Source organism: Cornus florida, unplaced genomic scaffold (assembly GCF_030987335.1).
Source record: "Cornus florida cultivar Cherokee Brave unplaced genomic scaffold, ASM3098733v1 CherokeeBrave_3.0.0_Hap2_Chr01, whole genome shotgun sequence".
In the NCBI taxonomy this organism is placed as follows: Eukaryota; Viridiplantae; Streptophyta; class Magnoliopsida; order Cornales; family Cornaceae; genus Cornus; species Cornus florida.
The window spans coordinates 98,442,806-98,469,103 of NW_026775571.1; the positions used below are offsets into that span (position 1 = coordinate 98,442,806).

The 26,298-nt window shown below is 34.0% G+C and overlaps 1 protein-coding gene across 1 annotated transcript; it reads right to left on the bottom strand.

Moving 5' to 3' along the window:
* Window positions 1-1,718: 1,718 nt before the first annotated feature.
* On the bottom strand, window positions 1,719-26,298 carry LOC132278519 (uncharacterized). The gene is made up of 10 exons (XM_059780328.1): window positions 26,197-26,298; window positions 25,880-25,990; window positions 15,679-15,993; window positions 14,935-15,000; window positions 14,706-14,852; window positions 10,838-10,984; window positions 9,137-9,193; window positions 8,816-9,046; window positions 1,991-2,017; window positions 1,719-1,901 (listed from the first exon to the last, which is right to left on the bottom strand). The coding sequence occupies exons 1-10, from the start codon at window positions 26,296-26,298 to the stop codon at window positions 1,719-1,721; spliced, it is 1,386 nt and encodes a 461-aa protein (XP_059636311.1).

The following is a 26,298-nucleotide window of genomic DNA, read 5'->3' on the forward strand; positions in this document are numbered from 1 at the left end:
TAATTAAATTTCCTACTAATATATCATTATTATTAGTATTTTCTACAATTATATTATTAAATAAATTTTTTAATATTATATATTTCCTTCTCCAATTAGATTTTCATTTATTAAATTTCGATATTTTTCGTAAAAAAAAAATGGTGCAGCACATAAGGGGCTTAAATAAATCCAACTGTTCATAAATCCCTTTTTTTATATACATATATTTGACCAACTTTTCATAAATCACATGGATTTGACTCCGTTAGAAAAGGCTATCCAAACATGTCCAACAATAATTAATGAGGTGGAACCTAAGTCACACAATCGTTTTTCAACATATGTCGTTCTCATGTTCTGAGCGCGCTCTAGATCTCATGCTCCGCACGCTCTCTCTCAAATTCTTATTGCTTATGACTTAATTTTACCGCTCTCTCGCTCTCAAATTTGCTCTCGCTTCCGCTTCCGCTTTATGTGACTTAGGGTAAAACTTCTCCAATCTCATTTTAAAATACATCATCTCATTGTGAACAATTTAGATCTGTATAGTTCCAAGAAACCAAAAATCGACCCTATTTTCGATCTTTATCTCCAAGCTAACTTCCCAACCAAGTTGGAAAAAGAAAACAAAAAAAAAAAAAAAAAAAAATGAAAACAAAAAACGTTTAAGATCATGACCTAATTGGTTAAACTTCTGACCTAATAACTTAGCTTTTGGTGCGAGGAAGAATGCCATGTCCTACCTTACCCTTTTAAATTGTATTGTCTCAATTATTCTCATTTTTATAATTTTTTAGTCATTCAATATCTCAAAATTTTCATTATATTTGCATTTTATACTTGACATAATAAATGGGTTAAATGACTTAATTAAGTTAAATGGGTTAAAGAAGCCATTAAACAAGTGGTGACATACATGACTCATTTATTAAATGAGTTACACGAGTCATGTCATCTGCGAGTTTATTAAATGAATTACATAAGTCGTGTTATCAATTTGTATACTCGCCGAGTTCGTGTCGTGTCAGGAGTCCTCATGATTATCAAAGGAATCATATTCATATCGACTTATTTAGCAAAATAATTCTATGACGACACATAATTATAACCCAACACGAAATGTCACTGGTATGCTGCACCTTGTCATTGGTTTCTGAAACACCAACCCTTTATATATGGAAGTCATCTAAATTCAGACAAAAAATTCGCCACATTAGCTTACTGGTATATAAGTGATTATTAAGGTCCAACAGCATGCAAAACCAATACCATGTTACACTTTCCAAAACAAGTCATAGAAGCTTACCTCTACTTTCGATTGAATCCCGTAGATACATTTCCAAGCCTTCCAGATGATGAATAATATGAGACTAATAACTAAAGAGTAATGATAAGGGAACCAAAAAGATATCCCCGAATTAACACCGAATTTGACGTAGTTGGCTATTGTTAAACAATTATATTTTAGAAACTGTTTAAGTAGATAATGTGGACAAAAACATATCAGATTCGAGACTCATTCGGGGAAATCATTCGGTGACCCTATCATTTTCCATAACTAAATATTCACTAGAAATTGTTACCCTCCCTACTAGTAGACATAGGACTGCAAATTTTTTTTTCTTTTTAAACTAAAGAATCACTAATTCAACTGTTGCAAGTAATCTTGTTTCTAGTTGACTGGCATGCTCTCTAGCAGCTTCCATTGTCCTAACTTGCCATGAATCTCCAACGTATTACACGGGACAGGGATCAATTATTATCTTCTCCAATGATGTGGCAACCTCGAGTATGTGCATAACAAGATCAATTTCATGGTTGCTACTCCCAACAAACCCAATCAATTCCACCACCTTAAGGCATTGATGATGACATTTAGTCGCCTCTTTTTCAGCATATATTTGACCATCCCTTATTACCTGTCAGCACCACAAAAGAGGCATTATTTGCAGACAAGTTTAAGAATATAACAAACTCTTAGACCACTACAGATTTGTAATTTCAGTACCTGTTTACCATTCTCTCCCAGAATCATCTGCTATAGAGGAAGATAGTCAGACAAAAACTTGTTCACACAAGAAGATTAGATAAAATGATTAAGAACCACCTACAGAATGAACTAGAAGCTAAGAACTATAGTTGGTTAACACGAAAAGATTTCATTCTGCACTAAATGTGAAGGAAGCCAGGAGTTTTATTAAATAACAATAAGATATTTTCTTTCTTTTTTCCAATACTTTTGCAAAAGGTTTCTAAGAAAATCAACAAATGGCCTTGTCTTAACATTCCCAAGGTGAATCAACTGCTCGTCTGTTCCCTGCAATGACGCACATTAGAGTCCCCAAATCATCCTATCTAGAAGTAGGAACAAGGCTGCCTACCATCCACCTCTTTCAGACCCTGCTAAATGTAGGAACCTTCTGTATTGGCTACGATTTTTTTTTTTTCTTTTTTTTTTTTTTCCAATGATGATTCAAGTCATGCCACCGGGTTATGCAACAAACTATTGTCACCAAAAGCAATGTCACAATTAGAGCAACACAGTTACATATTTGTCATCAATAGTGGATATAAAATCAGGAATCATCCATATAAGAAATCAATCAAGAAACACCACCACAATTTGGTTATTTTCAATATTCCTGCAGAAATTGACCCCTAATGCTTTAACTGGCATTGGAAGCTACAAAACACTCTAATAATAGCCACCCCCAGAAAGTAACTGTAGATTAGTAGGCTTAGTAGTTGAGGTTGTTTATTGAAAAAAAACAAAAAAAAAAAAAAAAGTCTTACCATCCATGCCAAGAGCTTGACTCTTGTCAAATCTCACTCACATTCTAATTCAATCTCTTTATTCAATGTCAATTATGAAAACAAAATTCACTTCATGCTTAGTGGAGGATTCAAGTGAACAATTCTCCATACAAATTTACTTCCAGCAGTACAAAAAGATCGAACATGCTTATGACCATCACAAAATTTAAACGATCTGAGTTAATTCCTCAGGGAAAAACCACAAAGCGCGTCATGCATGAAAGTTTTTAGGATAGCACAAAGAGTATATCTTGATGTCCTCAAGTTAACACCCTTTTTTCCCGGTCAAGTAAAAGCACTCAAAAGGGGAGAGCACCCAAGAGAACATGTACAAATCAATAAGCTCCAAGCCAATAAAAAACCCCTATACCCTCAAACTATCCACAGAGGCTATAATCCCTCCCATTAACCCAACAAAGAGAACAAAAAATGGAAGATTTTAAAACCAAATTAGAAGATTCCAACCCTTTTTCCTCTACACCACAAGCCCCACCAAATACAAAGTGTAATCAATTCTCCATGCATCCTAGGCAAGCGACCTGACTAAGTTAATTCTTGAGAACAATCTTTGATAATTTTTTATTTTTTAAACTATATACATATAATTTAAAGTGACCTTGTTTCAATTATTAAGGAAAAAAAAAAAAAAAAAAAAAAAAAAGTTTAAAGTGACCTTATGTAACGACCCTAAACTGAATACCGAAAATAAAAAAAATAAAAAAATTTAAAAAATTTCGGCATGACCTCCGCTAAAAATGGTCCTACAACAACTTGTTCAAAAAAAAAAAACAACAACAACAACAACAACAACTGCCTTTCAAGACCTATCCAACCTGCCCCAACACACAGTACAAAAGAAATATAATGCATTCCCCAATACCACAACATCAACAACCTTCCCAAATTAGCCCATCATCGTCATCCCCTTCAACTTAAGCATTTATATGGTCTCAGTCTACAACAAAAATAATCAAGTATCTTAGTTATGTTACAGGGCCATGATTTGCAAAAATAAATACTCTTTTACATATTTTGAGATAAAACAAAAAAAAAAAAAATGGGCTAAGATACAAAAGATAACAAAATACAACTCCTAATCTTCTTCAAGCTTGCGGAGGATTGTCATTCGCCACTTCTTTTCCGAGCCCTGAAAAATATCAAATAATAGGGGTGAGCAAAATTGCTCAGTAGGTAGTGTCTAAGGCGCACCTCTTGAGACCCCGTGAATCCACACAATGAATAGGAATAAGGAAATTGGGATCATACCATACCGGGAGTAAAAGTATAACTACGATACCACATCATTAATCCAATACCACAAATAAATATGCCATGCACTGAAATGCCGTGCCATGCAATGTCACTCCCCATTTTCCCAAAACCATTTCCATTATCATTTCCAAACCGTTAGTGAACCCGTCCCATGGCAACTCCATGGTGGCACGAGAGGAGGATTGACCACTATCCCTGACCCATGGCAACTCCATGGTGTCATTTGGGGCCCAGGTAACTCAACCACACAAAGGCGGTCTCCCTAGTCCCCTCTAGGCCTCACTAACGCCGCGGTCCCTAAGCAACTCTGTGATGTTTCCGATTTTCACCATTTTTCTTTGTTCCAGAAATTTTGTTGCCGCATAGGCATTTTTGTCTTTTCACATTTTTCGTACCGAACACTGCGGAGTGTGTCGATTATATCCGAGAGTTGTTTGGAGCATTTCATTGGGTCCGGGACTCTTTGAAATGCAAGGGCAACTATTCTTGCATTTTCCCTTTTTTGAGGCCGAACGGTTCTGTGTGGGACCCGCTACCAGTTTGATTGCGTATAGGTATTTTAGTTTGGTCCATTCTCATTTGATGCATCTCATTTTAATTGATTTATGTAACAACTGTATGGTGGTGTGTTATATGTATAATTGTGGTGTAGAAAGTAAATGAAAGAAAAGGAAAAGTCAAAATGGAAGTGGTGGGACCCACCACTAATGTCTTCATATGTTAGAGACCACAATTTAGTCTCACTTTCTGAATTCTCTCTCTCACTCCCGTAGCTCTCTCTTTCTTCTTTTTCCTCTTTTTCATTTTTCTTTTTCTTTTTGTGTCAAACTTTAATCCTAGATTTCTCTCTCATTTCTTGGAGTTTTTAGAAGCCGTTTGCAGCAAATCGAAGCCCACGACGAGGCCTTTGAATCCATACCAGCAATTCCAGTTTTGATGCTCCCTAGGAATTTTGAAAATCTAAACCCATTTTGAGGGGTTTGCATCAATTCAAGGTATGGGTCCTTAATCCACAAAGTCTTGTGCTTTAGTGAGTTAATTTACTTGATTTGTGTTCTAGCATGCTTAATTGTAGTGATTATAGTTACTTTGACTTGATGGAACAAGTATGAATGTATGATGATGTGTATTAATTTAAGTTGTATGATAAGCATGCTTGTATGTGAGTTTTTAAATCTACTATGTTGTTAACATGCTATAAATGATGTATGAGAACCTGTTTAATGGTGTTGTGAGAAATCTCTTAGTATTTATTACAATGAAAGCATGAGACTCATATACATAACATTGGGCATGCATGAAGGGAATCGTTTCGAAATGAAAATGGGAAATTTTGGGAGCATGGTTTTAAGGAATTAGTTTTATGAAAACCCGGTCGCCGCGAGGGTACCAAAGGGCCGGAGGGTTAATATAGCTTAATGGGAACTAGAGAGATTGTTCTAGCGTGGTTGAGCTAGCTGGGCCCAAAATGACTCCGCGGGGGTACCAAGGGTCAGGGACACTAGCCAATCCTTCTCTCGTGTCGCTGCGGGGTCACTAAAGGGCAGGTTATATTAACCGTTTGAAAGCGATGATTTTGAATGTGAAAATGGGGAGCGACATCGACATGCATTGCATTCCCATTGCATCATATTGTGTATACTTGTGATTGATTGTTATGTGATATTGTCCCGACATTGTATAATCCCCAATTCCTATTGCTCTATTCTTTGTATGGATTCACGGGGACATAAAAGACGTGTCTTAAGTACCATCTACTGAGCAAATTGCTCACCCCATACATTTATCATTTTTTCAGGTCATGGAAAGGAATTGGCGGATGATAATCCACCGCAAGCTTGAAAGTTGTTAGAAGACCATTTTGTTATTTTGTACTTTGGCCATTCAATGTATAACCATAGTTTTGAAAATGTAACAGATGTTAATATTCATGGCCTTGTAACTTAAGAATGAAACTTAGTTTCCTTCGTATGTAAATGGAATTAATGTGACCACCATGTATATCTCCATGAAGTTATAGCAAGTGATGTTGTAAGATGATTAATTGATGGCATAGTAGTTTACGATTGCTTGAATATTTCATAATCGATGGTTTTGTCCGGGTTTGGGTTGTTTTAAAAGTCCCCTCAGCCATATTAGTTCATTTCTAAGCATAGCAGGTCAATTTTCAGGATTCAAGGCTTGAAGAAGCCACTTCGGTCGACCGAAAAGGTGCATCGGTCGACGGAACCCCTTTTGTTAGCTCTCGGGATCTCCTGTTTCGGTCGACCGAAATAGGGTTCGATCGACCGAACCATTCACATGCTCTCAGGACCTCTGCTTCGGTCGACCGAAGGGGGGTTTTAGTCGACCGATTTGGAAAGGCTTGCTTTGGCCGACCGAAGTGAGTCTGTTTGATCCGTATTGCTCTTCCTTCTTTGGTTTTCCACTTTTAGCCTCGGGGATTCATTTTGAAGCCATGTAACAACCTAGGGACACCCTTAAAGGTAATGTCATGATACTAGAAATGTTGAGTTTGACATAGGTTACCTCGGGTTCCAGTAAAGACCCGGCTAACGGTTTAGACCTCCGGGTTCGGGTCGTCATAGACCGGTTCTGGAAAGCTTGCTTCGGCCGACCGAAGTGCCCCTGTTTGATCCACTTTACTCCTTCCTCCTTGGTTTTTTTCTACTTTTGACTCTTGGATTATGTTCAGAGCCTTTGGGAGGACCTAGTTTTGATTCTAAGGATAATGTTTGACACTAGAAACGACAAGTTTGACCTAGAAGACCTCGGGTTCGAGTAGGGACCCAGCTAACGGTTCGGACCTCCGAGTTTGGGTTGTTACAAACTCCTAGGCGACCGGGTTTTTCACAAAATTCTTTTCAAAAAAAAAAAATTCAAAAATATATATGTATATATTTTTGTTTTTTTTGTTTTTTTTTTTTTTTTGTCAAATTCCTGTTCCCATCTCTTTCTTAATGAAGTACATAGATACTTCATGCCTTTTTGGTCATAGCAACATTTATCATCACATGCCAATTTTAAGATTTAATTACTTAGCATGCTTCACAAGAAGTTTCAAAAAAAATAACATACTTCCTTCAACAAAATTCTAGCATGGTAAGCAAGTAAGACATGGAATTAAATTCATATAAGCGCATATTTCATGTAACACCAATTAAAACACATAGACACATATCTCATTACAACAATATGATCATTTCAAGGAAAAACTAACACAATTTAACATGCTTGACAACAAATCAAATAAGATGATTCATAAAGGAGCAAGAAAAAATGAATTAGGAACCCCTACCTCTATTTTATGCAAAACCCCCAATTTTCACCTCAAACCCTAAAAAAAAATTCAAAATGGGTCACAATTTTCGGACTCCCTAGAGTAGCCAAAAGCTGAAATTATCCTAAGTTGGGTCGGTGTGGAAGGGACTAGAATTCTCTAAGTTAAAAACCCTCTACATTATCCTAAGTTGAATTAATAGGACATGAACAAATGGCATTCTTAGTATATCTAGGACTTATATATTACACATCATAAAATTGAATAAAACTTCAAAAATGGTATTGTTTTAGAAGTGCAAAAAACACACCGTCCACTAACGCAACGCGTCTCCAATTCATTCTCTCTCTACACACTTCTAAAAACTTATAATTATCTAGTTCCTCAAAGTGCTTCCTATCTCATGTTATGAAATGGAAAACCATATGCACTTAAATTCACCCAATAAAAAACACACAACCTTATATGCACAATATATATATTTTTTCGAAGCAAGAACTTTATCAACAAAATTCTTATATAGAATTTAAAATACAGACCTTCTCAAGATTTTGTAGGGAAAAAAAAAAAAAAGCAAATCAAAATCCTAAAATTCAAGACAAATTTGATAACTTGTAACAAAGGCTTACAAGTAAGGTTGTTGTAATCAAAATCGGGCTCTAAAATCATGCCACATAAATGAAGAGAAGAAATCCATAGGGGAGCCTCTCGAGATTGATTTGCAAAGGATTGAAAGAACATCGAGGAGAAAGTGTTGGTGACAACGTCTTTAATGGATGGCGTCCATTCTTGTGCTCCTAAAACGACATCACTTTTATAATTTTATTTAATAAACTGATGTGGCATGATATAAACTGTTGATTTGTATACAACGTTATATGCCTATATCTTAGTAATTCAATTTAAGATAATGTAAAAAGTTTTTAACTTAAAGGATCTTAGTCCGTGTGGAAAACCCACCACATCACCAGATAAACTAATTGACGGTACTAATTAGCTTTTCTTGGGAACAAAGCATTCCAAAAGCAAAGCCAAAGTAGCAAATCAGCATTGTTCATTAAGCTATAACTTGACTTGACAGATGCATGAGAAAGGCAAATGGATGTTGGTGACTCGTAAGGAAAGGATAACACAAAAGAACGTCCACAAAGGGAAAGAGCTTCTGAAGCTGTGAAAAGAGAGAATTTCTTTTATGTTAGTAATAGTTTTCTGCTTGGATATCAATTGAGGCATAAATACATTGCATGATTCTACCTTCCCAACCTAATTTAAATTCTCTTATTGATGCACGGCCACCTCTAACTTAGCTCCCAAAAAATTTACAAAATTGTAAACAAAAAAACTTTCAAAATTGTCTAACAAAAAACAGTTACCTAAAATATGCAACTGACGGGGGATTTTTTTTCTTTTAAACTAAAGAATCACTAATGTAACTGTTGTAGGTAATCTTGTTTTTAACTGACGCACATGCTCTCTAGCAATTTCCATTGACATCACTATCCTTGGATGTTCGAGGTAAAACATAGGACGGGAATCAATTATTATCTTCTCCAATGATGGAGCAACCTCGAGTATGTGCATAATAAGATCAATTTCGCTGTTGCTTCCAACAAACCCAATTAATTCCACCATCTTAAGGCATTGATGATGACATTTAGTCGGCTTTTTTTCAGCATCTATTTGACCATCCCTTATTACCTACAAGCACCACAAGAGAAAACATTATTTGCAAATAAGGTTAAGAATATAACAAACTCTTAGACCACTACAGATTTGTAATTTCAGTACCTGTTCACCATTCTCAAACATATTCATCAGCCATAGAGGAAGATAGTCAGACAAAAACTACTTTACACAAGAAGATTAGATAAAATAAATAAGAAAAAACTACACAATGAATTAGAAGCTAAGAACTATGGTTGGTTAACACGAGAAGATTTGATTGAAAAGTAAATTGCATGTTGTTCTGCACTGAATTTGAAAGAAGCCAGTTGTATCTAATAACAATAAAAATTAAAAACTTTTCTCAATAATTTACCAAAAGGTTTCTAAGAAAATCAACAAATGAGCTTGTTTTAACATTCCCATGGTGATTCAAGTGCTCGTCTTTTCCCCGCAATGACGCGAGTTTGAGTCCCTAAATCAGCCTATCTAAAAGTAGGAGTAAGGCTGTCTACCATCCACCTCTTTCAGACCCTGCTAAATGTAGCAACCTACTGTACTAGGTAAAAAATTTTTTTTTTTTTTTTTTTTTGCAATGATGACTCAAGTAATGCCACCGGATTATGCTACAAACTATTGTGCCAAAAGCAATGTCACAATAACAAAAACTCAATTACATATTTGTAATCAATATTGGATATAACATGAGGAATCATCCATATAAACAATCCATCAAGAAACAACACCACAATTTGGTTAATTTCAATATGCCGGCAGAAACTGTCCCCTATTGCTTTAACTGCCATTTGAAAGATACAAAACACTCTAATAATAGCGACTCCCAGAAAGTAACTGTAGATTAGTAGCTGAGGTGGTTTATACTTCGTAAAATAATATTCATTACTATGCTACAAAAGCCTGAATCTTAACAAATCTCACTCACATTCTAATTCAATCTCTATTCATTGTCAATTATGAGGAAAAAAAATTCAATTCATGCTAAGGGGAGGATTCAAGTGAACAGTTCCCTATCAAATTTACTTCCACCAGTACAAGGATTTCGAATGTGTATAGGAACATCACAAAATTTAAACAATTTGAGTTTATTTCTCAGGGAAAGACCACGAAGCGCATCATGCAAGGTTTTAGGAATGGCAAAAAGAGAATATATTGATGTCCTTAGATTAACACCTTTTTTTTTCTTTTTTCTTTTTTTTGAGTAATATTTTTATTAAAAGGACTCAAAAGGGAGGCGCAGCTAAGAGAACATGTACTAAAAACAATAAGCTCCAAGCCAAAATATCCCCTATACCCTTGAACTATCCACAAAGGCTACAAAATCCTCTACAATCTATCCCACTAACCCAACAAAAAATAGAATAAAAAATAGATGATTTTAATATAAAATAGACGATTCCATTTCCTTTTCCTTCACACCACAAGCCCCACCAAATATAAAGGCGAATCACTCTCCATGCATCCTGGGCTAGCGACCTGATATACACCTGTTCCAAGCTTCAAGCATGCTCAACGTGGAACCTAGCAAGACCCAGCTAACCAAAAAGGGCAACAAACATGACCACACATCCCTAGCCACCGCAGAATGTAAGAGAAGATGATCAATCAATTCCTCATCCCTCTTGCACATGAGCACCAATTTAATTTGAAGCCTTGTTCTTATCGATTGTCAAGATCCTCCCAAGAACAACCATCCATCCAAAAAAAAAACCTTGAGGAAACCTTTGGTATTCTAAACTGCCCTACTAGAAAAGGCAGACCTTTAAGTTATTAGAAGCCTCTAGTAAAAAGAGCACAACTCGAACCTACCTTGCCTGGAATCATCCCAAACCCATACATCTGCCCCTCGCCTACCACCCTCTCATGGTACAACAACACCGAGAACCCAACAATATCTTCCACCTCCCAATCCTCGGGAGAGATCTCACAAACTACACATCCCATGTTGTCCTTCTGCTATCAAGGCTATAACAAACAGCTACCAAAACATAACCATCTAGAGATATCTTGAAAAACCTCAGAAAAACACTTTCTATTGGCCTATCCCCACACCCCACACCATGGATTAGACCAAAACCTAAAATGCCTCCCAAACCTCACCCTTAACCGAGTATGTTTGGAAAATTCAATTACGCCACCCCCAAATCCAATAAAAAGGTTAAAAACACAAGGGGATAAGATTTGTTGTCTTACCTTTGCAATTAGTGGCCAAAAGTACAACTTTGTAGCAAAATTTCTCTGTTCTAATAACATACAATCATATCTAACCAAATAATGAGTCCCATTTAAAGGTTATATCAAAGTAAAACTTTACAGAACTATTTATCCCCCCCCCCCCCCCAAAAAAAAATAATAATAATAATAATAATAATAATTATTATTATTATTATTATTATTATTATTTAACTGTACAGACCCAACACTAAAGTAATACAGTGGCATTAAGGTAGCTCGGATCCACTATCCTTTGTGCAATGGTAAAAGGCCAAGCTATTCTATTGTGACCACTGTTTTAAGGCCAATAGTAACCACTTTATTTATTAATATGAAAGGTTAGATTTGCACCTAGTCTGCCTTTCCAGCACCTTACCCTGGTGGCTAAGCAATAGCCTTTTTCAGTAGTTTTTCATTCTAAAACCATAGCGACTTTACAAGCAAGAAGATAATTTCTCAGCTTAATTGGTACCGTTAATTGTGTCAAACAAAATCTGAGAAATTATATACACCCACAATAAAGAACAAAGTTGCTGACATTTTGTAGATGTAATTAACTTTATTTAAAGGACAAAAATCCCCTTGAACCAATTTTACACAACCAAAAATATGTCTATCCTCTATCCGTATCTTTAGACTCTTCACCTCTCTATAACATTTCATCTCTACCTCAGAAACTTTATAATGTCTGGCCTATAAATTTTATTTTTGGCATCCTTTAAAGACCCATCATTTTTCATTGGAACAGGACCATCAACCAGATTAAGAAAGACCCACGGTAAAAATGAAGAAAATTGGACAGGTATAAAATTTTTTCTCTCTTCAAAAATCAACGTCTGCAAACACAAATCCTTCAATCCAATTCCAATAGGACGCTATCTAAGCATATTCAAGAGAAAAAGTAACTATACAACACGTAACAAATGACACTTCAACAATCATAATACGTTCAAAATAGCTCAAGAAAATATTATTTTACTTATGCAATCAAGAAAGCTGATTTAGGAGAACTATCCATGCCCTGTAAAATTACTCAAAACATAGACACTGTCATATCATATGCAAGAGAGAAGGAAAAGCAACTCAAAAAGATCCCTTTATTACTGGTGTGTCTATATTGCAACAAAGAGTGAATTCCATAATTTCACCACACAAACAAACACAGATCTCAATAGAATGAAATACATGTATAAATATATCGAGTCGAGACTATATATATGCATGATCTCAAGAGAAACAGTTTTGCCATAAAACAAGAAACCAATAATTATAAAAACTATATATATGTATGTAAATATATATTTGTATGCAAGATGAAGGAAAATAAAAGGAGAAAAATATTTATTAAAAGCAAAACTAATTTCTAAATCTATTAAAAAATCAAAAAGAAAACCAACCTCCATGAAGTGATATATTAATAAATGTAAGATAAGGCTGCAACTTGGGCTGGGCCAGCCCGAATTTACCCGAGACCAGGTCGAAATTTTCAGGGCCTGGGCAGTATTTTTCTGTTCTAGGTCTGGGCTTGGGCTAGATATTCTGAGCCCGAATTAAATTTGGGCTGGGCTTAGGTTGATATTATATAAAGCCCGAAGCCTAGCCCGAGCCCGGAAATGGTATATTTATTTCAAAACTATGTTATTTCACAAGTATATAATAGCTTAGTTGGTAGTGTGTTTGGGATTTTTCTTGGAGGAATGTGAATTTGAGTCCTTGTAGCTACACAAATTTCTTATTTTTTACATTCTGAATACAGAGGCGTGGGCTCATGGACAAGCTTGGGCAGGGGAAGTTAATTATGGGCTGGGCTTTGGTGGCTGGGACTGGGCTTTAGGCAGGCTCAGGCTGGGCTTGGGCAAAAGATTTTGTACATGGGCTGAGCCTAAATTAAGTCTCCAACCCGCCCAACCCTCCCGAGTTGCAGCCTTAATGTAAAAGGGTAAGTACATGGATATACGCGGAGACACACACATACAGAACAAAAGTAGAGGGTATTTTGGTCCAAATTGTAATGGGTATATAAGTCATTACAAACAACTAGAAGGGTACGACTCTTGCAAATTTAACACTTAAGGGCAGTTTGGTCACTTCAGTGCATTTTTGCAACCCATCAGATGATCACTTGAGGGCGGGGGGAAATCTGTGATTTTTTCAAAACCTTAGGGAAGGTTGACCACCATTTTGATCAAAGTTTCATCTGAGAGTGAAAAGGTGAAACAACGGGGAAGGTGAAGGTAATTCATCCTTATCAATTTAATAACTTTATTTAGGTACAACTTACTTATTGATATTATTCACATTCTAGTAACACATTGTAATACTTCCAACTTTTTTTTCATTTGTGATCACATTTAGGCTAAGCAAGATAACAGTGGGTAGGATCAATGGATTCTTTATAAAATTATGTTTCCTGATGATATTAGATATATTTTCCTTCTCCTTTCTTGTCCCTTATTTCCTTTTTTCATAATTGAGGACAATTTAAGATATTTTCCTCTCTTTCAAATTCTTATATTTCTCAGTCTCTTGGACTAGTTTGGTGTGGTTGAATGAAATAAAGTGGGAATGTTTCCATGTTTGATTGTACAGAAAAACATCCTATTATTGTAAAACATATATAAATATGTGTGTGTGTATATATATAGCCAACATTTCATTAAGTGCTTTTTTTATTCGTTTATTTATTATTATTATTATTTTTAAAGTGGTAATAGAATGGTCATTCCTTTAGTTAAAAAGTGGAATGAATTAGTGAGAATCACCAAACTTTAAAGTAAGTTACCAAACTAAAGAATGGAAACAAAAGTATTCCATTCCCACTTCATTTGATTCCATTCACTCACACCAAACTTTAAAGTAAGTTACCAAACTAAAGAATGGAAACAAAAGTATTCCATTCCCACTTCATTTGATTCCATTCACTTACACCAAACATGACCTTATCCCATTCCATTCTGTGTCTACTTTTCCCCACCACTTGACGCCTAGATGTGGTAAATTCAAAAGGCCTCTATGAAACATTTTACTTAGGTTACTCAAATCGTATAAATACAAAACCACAAAGTTCTCAAAATTAAGTGTGTATTTGTAACGGCATTTTTTTAGGAATGCATTGCTTTCAATTTGTATCTTCTTCATCTTCAACTTGTTCTTTAAATTTAATTAGGGTCAATTTTTTTTTCAGTAAGAAATCAAGTTCGATATGTTTCCTCTTTTAAGTTCTAGATGGAAATTTACTTGCAGAAGCGAGAATGGCAGGGTTATGGTCCCTTTCACATCCTCAGCCTCTTCAACAAAGATCTTACATTCTATCATATATGTCTCTCTCTGCTTTCACCACTCTCTCTCCTTATCAGTCTACATTTATAGTCTATTTAAAATCATACACATAATTTTAAAAAATCAATAATAATACTTCCATCAGCAAACATTACCTTAAGATTACAAAAAAAAGGATACTTACCCAAACAGAAAACTTAGACAAATTAGGAGATGACTTAATCACGGAAGTAAAGCTAAGAAGGCTGCAACCAGTAGATCCCGTGATAGACCATTCCACATGCTTGAGATTACCTAGCTCACGGAAATATATGGGGAACCAAAGAAACTCCTACCAAAAGTAAGCACGAGTTAGTAATGATGTTTACAGAAGAAGAAGAAGGCATACTACCACAATGATTGTGTATTCTAACCTGAGAACACACTTTTAACTTGAGCTTTTCTATTTGAGGAATATAGCTGGAATGCTTGCAAGATCCCTAACAAAGGATGAACAGAATTGTCCTACAATAGATAGCTCAGAAAGAAGAGGAACGTTTTTAAAAGGCGCACTTATATCTTGTCCCATGTAGGTGAATAAAACAAGATTTGTTGCAGAAATTTCCAGATTTTCCAAATGCAAGCAGTGAGATCTCTAAGCACTTCAATTTGAGTGATGGGCCTGCAATTTTTAGATTCACTAGACATGTTGTACCCACAATGCATAATTATTCAAGAAATGGACAGTTGGATAGGAAATTCTCAAGCATCTCCTCCATGATATTAACACCGACCAAACGAAGGGCTGTCAATAAACTAAAGCCAGCTGCAGAACCAATACTCCCTAACACATGATGACTGTGTGAAGTCCTAAATAAGTTTTCCATGCTTGGAAAATCATAATATTGACGCCGACAAGTGGGTAAAGTCTCGGCAAACACATTGAATTCAAACCTTTGAACTCTCTTTTCTATTGCAAACTCGATCCAATCATCGATATCATGAGGGTAGTGCTCAACGAAATTAAAAGAAATCCTCATTCATCTATAGAGGAGCCAAGATGCAATTTCAAGACTTCATTCACACAACTTAGTACGCCTTTTTCCATGTTCACGTAAATGTTCACGGTTACGTGTACGCATGCGTTCACATATATGTATAGGTAAACGGTCAAGTACACGGTCAAGTTCATGGTCACGGCTACATTCACAGCCAGGCTCAAGGTTGAGGTCACGTTGAGGAAAAAGGTCAAGTATATAGTCAAGTACACGGTCACGGTCACGTTCAGATGATGAAGTAACATTATCTAAAGGATCTCTTAGTAATGTCTTTGAATCGAAGTTGAAACTAGCAGTTATATATCTCCATAAATATCTCCATCTGCTTGAGAGAATACTAGTCCATGCAGCTTCCTTAAGCGTTAAAAGAGACAGGATGGTAATAAGGATTTCATCAGGCAATCCACTGATTCCATCCTTAATATGCTCTTCTCTCTGAGCATCCAAATAATTGTAAACACAATAATAATAAACCATCATCAACAAAAATAATGAAACCAATATTCTATTATTCTACTAAAAAAATTAAGTACAAGCATACATACATTAAGTACTCATACTACTTTGTCAAAAATTTAGTAACACCACCTAAGGAGTACGAATTTTCTCCCTCTCTTATATTCTATATATATTTTATAATAATATATATCTTTTTTTAATGAAAATAACTCTCTATATATATATATATATATATATATATACACACACACTTATATGCATATACATTATATTGTAAAGGGACTTTTACAGTAAAGTGGTCTTAGTGTAGGTATATTACCCACAGCCAAACGTAGTTTACATATTTACAAATACATGAACTAAGTTCTATTTTAGCCCTTTATAAAGCAAAATTTATATTTTCACCCCTAGGAGTTTAATTTATGCACAATTTACCCAAAGAACAACTTATTCAAGTATTATAATTTTGTCAAACAGCACTTAGGAACTACTACATAGCTTTAGAATTAGAAGACACAACACATAGTCTACAAAGAAGAATTGAAGAACTTAGATCTAGAATTATATTAATACAAAATATTTTAGAAGCTAGACTGCAACGATTTTAGTTTATGAATAGATTTGACTTTAATAATTTAGATACTTCTATAAAACGATTAGGAGAAAATTTAGATTATATTAAAGAATAAGTAGTGCAGAATTCTAGTCCAAATAATTTGGATAACAAGATAATATTAGTCGCAATTAAAGATATCAATAGTGATATTAAGAATATTGCTGAAAATCAGAAAATAATCCTAAACTCTTTAAAATCCTTAAAACCGATATCCAAAAATTATTACAATAGTTTTATGAGCACCAGTAGTCCTGATTATTTAACCGCGTTAGCTGAACTTTACAAAATTGATAAAGAACCTATAAGATTTACTAGCTTTAAAACAGACGTACAGTCAACTAATATACATATTAGACAAAATAACTTTTTAATTCAGTTATTACTCCAGTTATCTGATAAAGTTAATAAACTTGAAGAGAAATTAGAAGTAATACAAGAAAGTATTCCCAGAGAATCTTCCAAAGAATTATCAGATAAAATAAAAGAAATAAAATTGTCACACCAGTCCTCTCCTAGAACAACCAAGCGTGTAAATTTATTACAACCTCAACCTTATAAGCAAATACCACAATGGCCATTATCCTTAGAAAAGCCAAAGAAATAATGAGAGTAGAAGATTTATCTGATAATGAACATGATGCTAAAAAATATATAGAACAAGGAATGAAAAAGGTAAAAAATAAAGTTAATCTTTATTATAATAATCTATTATATTTTCAGAGCAAGTTATATAATCATTTTAGCCAAAGAAAAATAAGTGCAGATAACAATCAAATTATTTTAGACCTTATAACACCCAAAGCATGCCAAGAACTAAATGATAATAATTTAGAACTTATGCATTTAGGCGTCATAATGATAGGATTAGTAGGATTAAACATAGCAGAAATCGGAACTAGAGCACTTGCTTATATTTATGATGACCGATGGAATAACCATCAACAAGCAGAAATAGCCAGCGCCGAAATAGACTTAGTCGACAATGCCGTAATAGTAGGATGTATTCCTAATTATACGATGACTACTAGAGAATTCAGTAAACATATTAAGATAGCTATATCTACAAAAGGATATAATATGACAGGACAATTTGAAAATCTATTAGTTAATACTTTATTTATGGGAAAGGCAGTTAATCAGTATAACTTAAAATTTAAAGCCTAATTTAGTGAAATAGTTAAACCTTTTAGTAGCAAATATGTCCATATGATAGAAGCCAGAAAGGTAAACAGTATTACCCATGAAGGAACATAATGGAAATAACCTAAACTTACTACTACACCTAAAAAGATTCCCGAAAATAATATGATATATGTTTCAAATAGCGGAGATGCTAGCATAAGATTTAGTAATTATAAAAGACAAGACAATTTAGTTGAGATACTCAAGAAGACTTTTTAACTACACTAATAGAGAAAGAATCTCCTAAGGAAATAAATGTCCTTTATGATAGATTAGAAGATGAAATTCTAGATAAAATAATGTATGATTTTGATAATTTAGAATTAGAAGCATTGCAAGACAAGTATCCAGAACCTAAATACCAACTTATCGAAAGTATTTATTTAGGACAAGGAAATAATGATGATATTAAGAAAAATATTCTAATTGTCGGATTTGAATCATTTTATACAGCATTAAAATTAAACACAATAAAAGAAGAATTAAATGTAATAGAGCATAGAGAAGGGAAAACACCGGAAGGAACAGGCTCTCAGTCAATCGACCAAGAAATGAGTGACCAAACAAAGACTAACACCTCAGGTAGTAATACCTTAAGTGATGACTTTACTACTGGACAAAGATTAAATCCTTCACGTGAAACTTATGTAGAAAATAGAAATATACCAGATATTTATACATTAACCCAATATCGTAGACAATATGATAATATACCAGCACAACCATCAGGAACAATATTAGACATAGCAAGACACGATCCCCACTGGGCAAAGGTAATCGAAAATTGGGAACAAGATTATATTCGGCAATCTATTTTGACCAATTTTGACAATAGAACTCAAGCCTTAACCTATTGTGAAACCTTATTAAAAGGAACCATTCATGACTGGTGGCAGGCTTATAAAGTAATTTATCCCAATGATTATGCCATCTTACGTGATAATTTTATCATTCAAGTCTTTACCAGCCTCATTAAAAAATTATTAGTAGGTGAAGATAGATTATTAGATGACACCTTAATAAAACAAAACGAAGCCTTACGTAATTTAGAATTATTACAGATCTGTGATTTTAGATACATAAAGAACTACACCAATAAGTTTTTTGAGTATTTTGCAGCCACTGGGAAAACCGGTGATAAAACATTACTTGATCGATATCTTCAGAAGTTACCCGGAAGCGTAGGAACTAAAATATGGGAAAAATGGTTAGAAAGTCCTAGACGCGATACGCTAACCATAGGAGATAGAGTTAATCATGTATATAACATGTTAAAAGTAGAATGTCGACAACGTAAAGAGTTTAAACAAATCAAAAAATAATTTTATTATACGTGTAGACAAATAGATTTTCCACCCCAGTATGGGTGTATGCCTCAGAAAAATCACAATTACAAGCATAATAAACCTAAAAAATACAATCTGCGTAAAAGCAAGACCTACAAGAACTTTCGCAATAAAAAATCATATGTCAGAACTAACCCTAGGCAATTCAGAAAGCGGCCTTGGTATAAAAAGCAAAAGATAAATAAAGATAAAAAGGACAACAAAGACAAGGATAATAAGGTAAACACTTTACCCACAAAAGACAGACACTTCAAATATTTTATTTGTGGAAATCCAGGACACATTAGACCAAATTGCCCTCATCGATACAAACAGAATCCTACTAAAAGGATACAAGAAAAGATCAACATCCTTGAAGATATTGAAGAACATATAGAGAAATTATATGAACTAGAAAGTATTTATGACTCTGACGATGATAATGAAAGTATTTATAATATCGAGAGCTTAGATAGCAACTTTGATAATGATGAAGACTTTGAACAAGGGCTTCATTCACTAGAAGATTTCGTTCACACTATAAGTAATCCATCATGTCAGTATAGCTTAGTTAGTTTTAAGTTTTCTTCTTATAATTACAAACAGTGCAATACATCTATAAAAAAAATGTCATTACTGTAAAAACCATTGTAAAACGCTACTATCTCATAATTGCTATACAAAATATGAAAATAAGTAAGAAGATATTTTAGTTGAATCTATAAATTCAATGTATAAACCATCTAGTCTAATTCGATTCCCAGTAACATTAGAATTTAGAGAAAAATTAGTTCAAACTTCAGCTATGCTTGATACTGGAGCATCTAAAAGTATAATTCAAAACATTTAATCCCTGACGAAGCCTTAGTAAAGTTAAATTATAATGTTAACATCAGCCAGTATAATAATGAAAAACTTCCAATAACTCATTGTGTTCAAAACATTCCTATATTAATTAATAATGAAAAGTTTGTTTTACCCCAGACTTATGTAGTTAATAATATTCCTAGCACCTATGATTTCATCTTAGGATTAAATTTTATAAACTCACTTACCGGAGGATTTATGTGTACCCCTACAGGTTACAGTTTTTTAAGAAAGGAACTTTTATTCCATCTAGAGATCCTTATATTCCTCAAAAAGATAAAAGAGCCATTACATATGTTAATACTTTACCTATGACAGAAGAAACGACAGAAAAATTATTTGATGTATTCGAATTTTTAGAAGACGTTTCTGAAGCCTTAATGTTTCTTAGTCATCTTGATGAACCAAAGATTTTTCTTAATAATAAAGTTATATTAAAAAAAAAAACCCAAACTAAACATTGATAATCTCATAAGATTAGCTGAAACCACAGAAATTTTAGGTGAAGACTGTACTACCCCTAATTTTAAAAAGGATAGTCCTGGCATTTATTTTAATTATGTATGTGTGTTTTTAATAAATTTATTGTTTAAATTGTATTTTGTTTGTTTAAAAAAATTATTATTTGCTGGATTAATTGCATTACTTGAATTAAATTGTTTTAAATACTTGGTTAATAAATTATTTGCTTGATTATTTGCATTTCGTGAATTAATTGTTTAAATAAAACTGTTTTGGGTTAATTGATCATTTAATTATGTTTCGTAAGTTTTTTTAATTACGTGCTTATGTAATTAACTGTTTTAAAATTTAGCGTTTAGTTTATTTAGCTGACACAGGTTTTAATTATGTTCTATGGGCTGGTTAGGATTTAGTTAGGGCTTGAATTAATTTAGGGTTTGGTATAACTCTATAAATATATAGGTATACGTCTGCCTAGGGTTTTTGGTAAACCCTACTCACCACCTTCAATAACAGAGTCACGTAATAGAATCAGACAGAAAGTTGTGAGGGCAGAGAAACAGAGAGGGAGCTTTTGTGGTTTACAGAGAGAAACATTAGGAGATTAAGGAACGGATTCAAGGAGGAGTTCTGGTCTTAACTAGGAGTGGCAGAGGTTGATAACAACAAGTTGACGTTACCGGAATTTATAGAGACGATAGTTAGAGTTTTTGATTCAAACTCTCAGAGGCAAGTCTTGTTCTTCTCTATCTCTTTAACCTGTGTTCTGTGCATGTTTAGGAAGACTCCAGGAATTAAACTAATGCTTAAACAATCTATTTTGCATGTTTAAACTGATAATTAACTTCGTTGAATGGAACTGTTTTACCAAAATTCTTTAGGTTTCTGTTAGTTGGTTTTCTCCTGTAACATGTTTATTTTCTTGTTTAATTGAGATCAACGATTCATATGGTTGCCTAGTAATTAATCTAGGACTGAGTTTGAACCCTAGAACAGGTGCTTAGAATAATATTTAATTGCATCAAATTAATCTGAATTAAATCTGTCGCAGCTTGCTTAAAATTGGTTAACTGAGGTGTTGTAATTGTTGTTTTAAAACTTGTGTTCCTACACATGTTAGGATTGGATCTCAGTGGTTTAAACTTATTTAGGACTAAGATTGAACCTAGAATAAGAATTAGAACATACCACATAGGCTCTGTAATCACCGGAGTTTGAGAAAACGAAGCTGGAACGGGCAACGGCTGCAAAAGAGAAGGAGCAGGCTCTAAAATTTCCTTAGAGCCGGCTCAAAAATGATGGAGCCATCTCTATTAGGAACTTGGAGCCGGCTCAATGCTGAAGGAGCCGGCTCTAACCTAAAAATGGAGCAGGCTCAATGTTTTAATTGAGCCTGCTCTTTCTTGAAATGCACTAAAATGAGTTTTAAGGCCTGTTTAGGCTGCACAGTGTTTTCTAAAGCTGTTTAAAAACTACTGTGAGATGTAATTAAATGTTAGGGACTTAAATAAATATTGAAAACATTTAATACAATAATGGTTTAGGGAAAGGAGCAATGAACAACACAAACAATGGCTATACGTTGCGCTGTTTTTGCTAGGTTTATATGACGGGAACTTGGCAAAGTTTTTATATATAATTCAATTATATATAATCCTATATTTTTATAATGTTATAAGTATGGCGAATTAATTATATTTAACTATACTTAATTTGGATTTAATTGATATTTAATTTGTTTAATTTGTATCAATTTATGGATTGTTTTGGAGGATTTAAACGCTATGATTTATTTTAGCAGTTTAAATGATTGGAGCATGATATTTAGGTTTTTTAATGAATACCTAATATTGATATATGTATGAATTTATACAAATGCATATTCTGGAGTATGGTTGTTGATTATATAGTGTTATTTTAATAACTATGCTATATGGAGGATTTGTATGTACCGGTATGGGACTGTGACATACTAGGTATGGATTAGTCAAACACTAAATCCTACCTAAGTTGGATTAAGGTATAGATTAACCCTATGAGTTAAGTCCATCACCTACTTGTGTCATGTCAACAAAATAGTTGAATGACTTAATATGGTTTCAGGACGGATGGATATACATATACCAGATCACTACACAGATGGATGGTATCTTGTACTAGGAGGGGTATGGACTTTATATATTTATTTTATATATCATGGTATGATCTTGAGTCTTAGGACCATGGTTAGGGTGCGTATATCGCCTAGGATGGATAGCTGGACAGAGGTATTATTCCCTGGTAGGTCTAGATACACATGACCACAGTATGTGCAATTTGCATGGTATCTCTATTCAGGCTGAGACAAACCTTTTTGGACTAGTGAGCGTCCTATAGTGTGTACTATATACATATATGGACTACTCTAGATATTGTTGAGTCTTCTTAGAATGTATCTGCATATCGAATTACTGTTTGGATTGTAGTAGATCAGGACTTGCATGTGGGCCTGACCCACTTCTTTATTTTTCAGGTGCTCGTCAGTTCCAGGGTTAGGGTTTGGACGTGCAGAACAGATATAGCTATTCATTCCTCCGATTATGTAGGACTCTTCTCTATGTTAGCTTTGGATTATATTTTTTTATTATTTCAGTATCTTTTGGAGAATTTTAATAAGGGGTCCAATGGATGGATTCCCGAGTTGTAAACTTATGGAGTTTTGGATTATCAGGTTTTAAGTATTTAATTATAAAGGATTTTATTTCTAGATTCTTTCAGCTTATTATTTTTATTTCTTATTTTATCGTGTATTCTGTGTTCGGTTATATATTAATTGTTTGATATCCCTTGGGTTTGAGCCTGGGCTTGATCAACCAGTGTCTCGGATCTAAGGGGTATCACAGAGACCCCAGAAACCCTGGTATAAAAATAAAATTGAAGCAAAATTAAATATAATAAATCCTTTTATAACTATAAAGACACAAGATAATCCTCGTACCTTAGACGATCAAGAGGAATTCCAAAGACAAATTATAAAAGATTAAATGATAATACATATGATAATAGTTATAAAATCCCTAATAAAGATGTTTTAATAAATCGAATCCAAGATAGAAAATGGTTTTCTAAATTTGACTATAAATCAGGATTTTGGCAAATCCGAATGGCCGATGAATCCATTGAATGGACAGCGTTCACATGTCCTGAAGGACATTATGAGTGGTTTGTTATACCTTTTGGATTAAAAAATACGCCACAAGAATTTCAGCGTAAAATTGATACTATATTTAATAAACACTCAAAATTTTGTTGTGTTTACATCGACGATATCTTAGTCTTCAGTCAAACTAAAGAAGAGTATAGAAAACATCTTGAAATTATATTCAATGAGTTTATAAAATAAGGACTCATTATAAGTAGTAAAAAGATGATATTAGAAAAACAAGATATTGAATTCTTAGGTTTATACATAAAAGGTAGAAAAATAGAATTACAATCTCATATTGTTAAAAAGATTTTAGATTTTCCTGATAAATTAGAAAAAACCAAGGTGTTACAAGTATTTTTAGGATTATTAAACTATGGTCGTAATTTTATTCCCAAATTAAGACAATTAGTAAGACCTTTATATTCAAAACTAGGAAAACATGATCAAAAGTATTTCAATACCCAAGATATAGAGTTAGTTAAGAAAATTAAATCTTTAGTCTCTCAATTAGAACCTTTACAACTCCCACTTGAAAAAAGTTATAAAATTATTCAAACAGATGCATCAGCTCAAGGATGGGCAGGGTTACTTCTTCAAAGACCAACAAAAGAGTCTTCCCGAGATGAAGAACAAATTTGTCGCCATGCTAGTGGAACTTTTAATAAAGCACAATCTATTTTACCCTCAACAGACTTAGAAATTCTAAGGGTAACCAACTCTATTAAAAAATTTCAGATTTTCCTTGATAAAGAATTTCTTATACGAACGGATTGTGATAATATAGTTAAATTTGCAAATAAAGCAAAACAACAGCGGATGTCTGCTAAGCGATGGATTTCATTTATTGACTGTATTACTGGAAGAGGTTTTAAACCTATATTTGAACATGTCAAAGGGAAAGATAATTATTTAGCAGATATTCTATCTCGTTTACTAATCGATTGTTAAATTTTGCAGGAATAGAGATCAAGATCAACAATATATATAGCCTTATACCAGGCACTTCTAATCCTCTTTTAATTATCCAAAACCCAGCTCAACAGTTCCGCGCTAGACATAATCTTTTTCCTGACCAAAAACTTATTTTAGATAATATTTGGTTTTCGAGAAACAACCCCGATAGAACCCTCGTCAGAAATCTAAACACCTTAAGTGAATATTTCGTATCATCTAATAAAGCATATCAGAATTTACAACAAGAACATGAGACGCTCATATCTCATTATAAAAAGTTAAATTTAGCTTATCAAAAGACGACAGCAAATCCCACAGAACTAACTATTTCTGAGTAACGGACTAATGAAGATGAAAATCTTCAGAAGGTTCAACTTTTACAGGTACAAACCAAGTATGCCAAGTTATTACCCATATTTTCTCCCACATACAGAGAAATCCTGAGACAACAAGTTGAGCTCTTTCCAGATGACATCAAAGATCTTATCCTTGAAGAAATTAAGTCAGATGGGCTCAAGGAATTGGTTGATATCCAAAATTACCTCAGATACAACAGTCCACCCAAAGGCACCCGTTATAACTATACTTTCATACGATTAATACAAACAGGCACTGACATACCAATAGCCATTATCTTATTAGATATAGACCCTATTTTCTTTATTCCTTTTGAAATACCCAGAAAAACCCTTTTCTCTACCAAAACAACCATTTGTTATTTAAGCAAGCTATTAGAACTAGGAATGATCTATAGTGTATACCCAAGGATACTCCCTTAGAATATCTAATTTCTTTATGTAATTTTCCCAACCGTTTAAACCAAGCCATTACCTTCGAACAGAAACTAACCCAAAATTTTATTCCAGAAAGTCCAATTTTCCTTCAAATTCACAGTACTCCCCCAGAATGGGTAAAAGATGGAGCTATAATTTTAGGATAGCATCAAATTTACATTCATTCTGATCATACTGAAGTCAAAATTCTTACCCAACATGTTGATTTTGTAAATAACTTTCGCAATGAGATTGAACCAGCCACCTTTAACCATTTGGTGTACTATAAAGCTTATCGACAAATTAACCCAAGCTACAATCCTAGTTTCAGACTCTATGATCATAATATCAACATGGAAATATTTGTTAAAGCAAGAATTCCTCATGTCATTAAGTCTCCTCCAGAGATTGAGATATCCCCAGAAGTTGAAGAAATAATAAATGAAGAAAATATGTTGTTAGAACAGTTTAATCTTGCCTATAGAAATGAAGAAACCAGCTCACCAGACAGTACTGATGAATACCTGGCCCGCAGGCATGCCAGAGCAAGAGTTAACAGCCCAACAGATAGCACTACCGACAGAAATTTGTCCAATATGCAAAAATTCTAGAGAAAAACAAATTCTCCACAGTATACAGAAAAAGCAGCCTCGGTATTCAAGAAAAGTAGATTCTCAATAGTGTACAGTTAAAAGCAGATCCACTGGAAGCAGATTCTCAACAGCAAAAGCAGAAATAATTCTCCAGAAGACTACATTAACAGTTCAGCAATAATTCAGGATATCTTATCTCTAAAGCATCTTAAATCTCAACCATCCATGTAGCATCTTCAAGCTCAACCGCCGATTCATCCCTCTCTCCTGCTATAAAAGGAGCCTCTTTGCTCAAGAAAGGATCATCGAGTTTTAGAGCCAT

Bases quoted from the DNA above. Each gene is read 5' to 3' on its own strand.
- LOC132278519 (XM_059780328.1), bottom strand. From the start codon at position 26,298: ATGGCTCTAAAACTCGATGATCCTTTCTTGAGCAAAGAGGCTCCTTTT. The intron at 10,985-14,705 runs GTAAGTATCCTT...TAGCCTTGATAG, and splicing joins TGTCTAAGTTTTCTGTTTGG to CAGAAGGACAACATGGGATG. The intron at 2,018-8,815 runs GTGCGTCAGTTA...CCTCTATAGCAG, and splicing joins TGGAAATTGCTAGAGAGCAT to ATGATTCTGGGAGAGAATGG.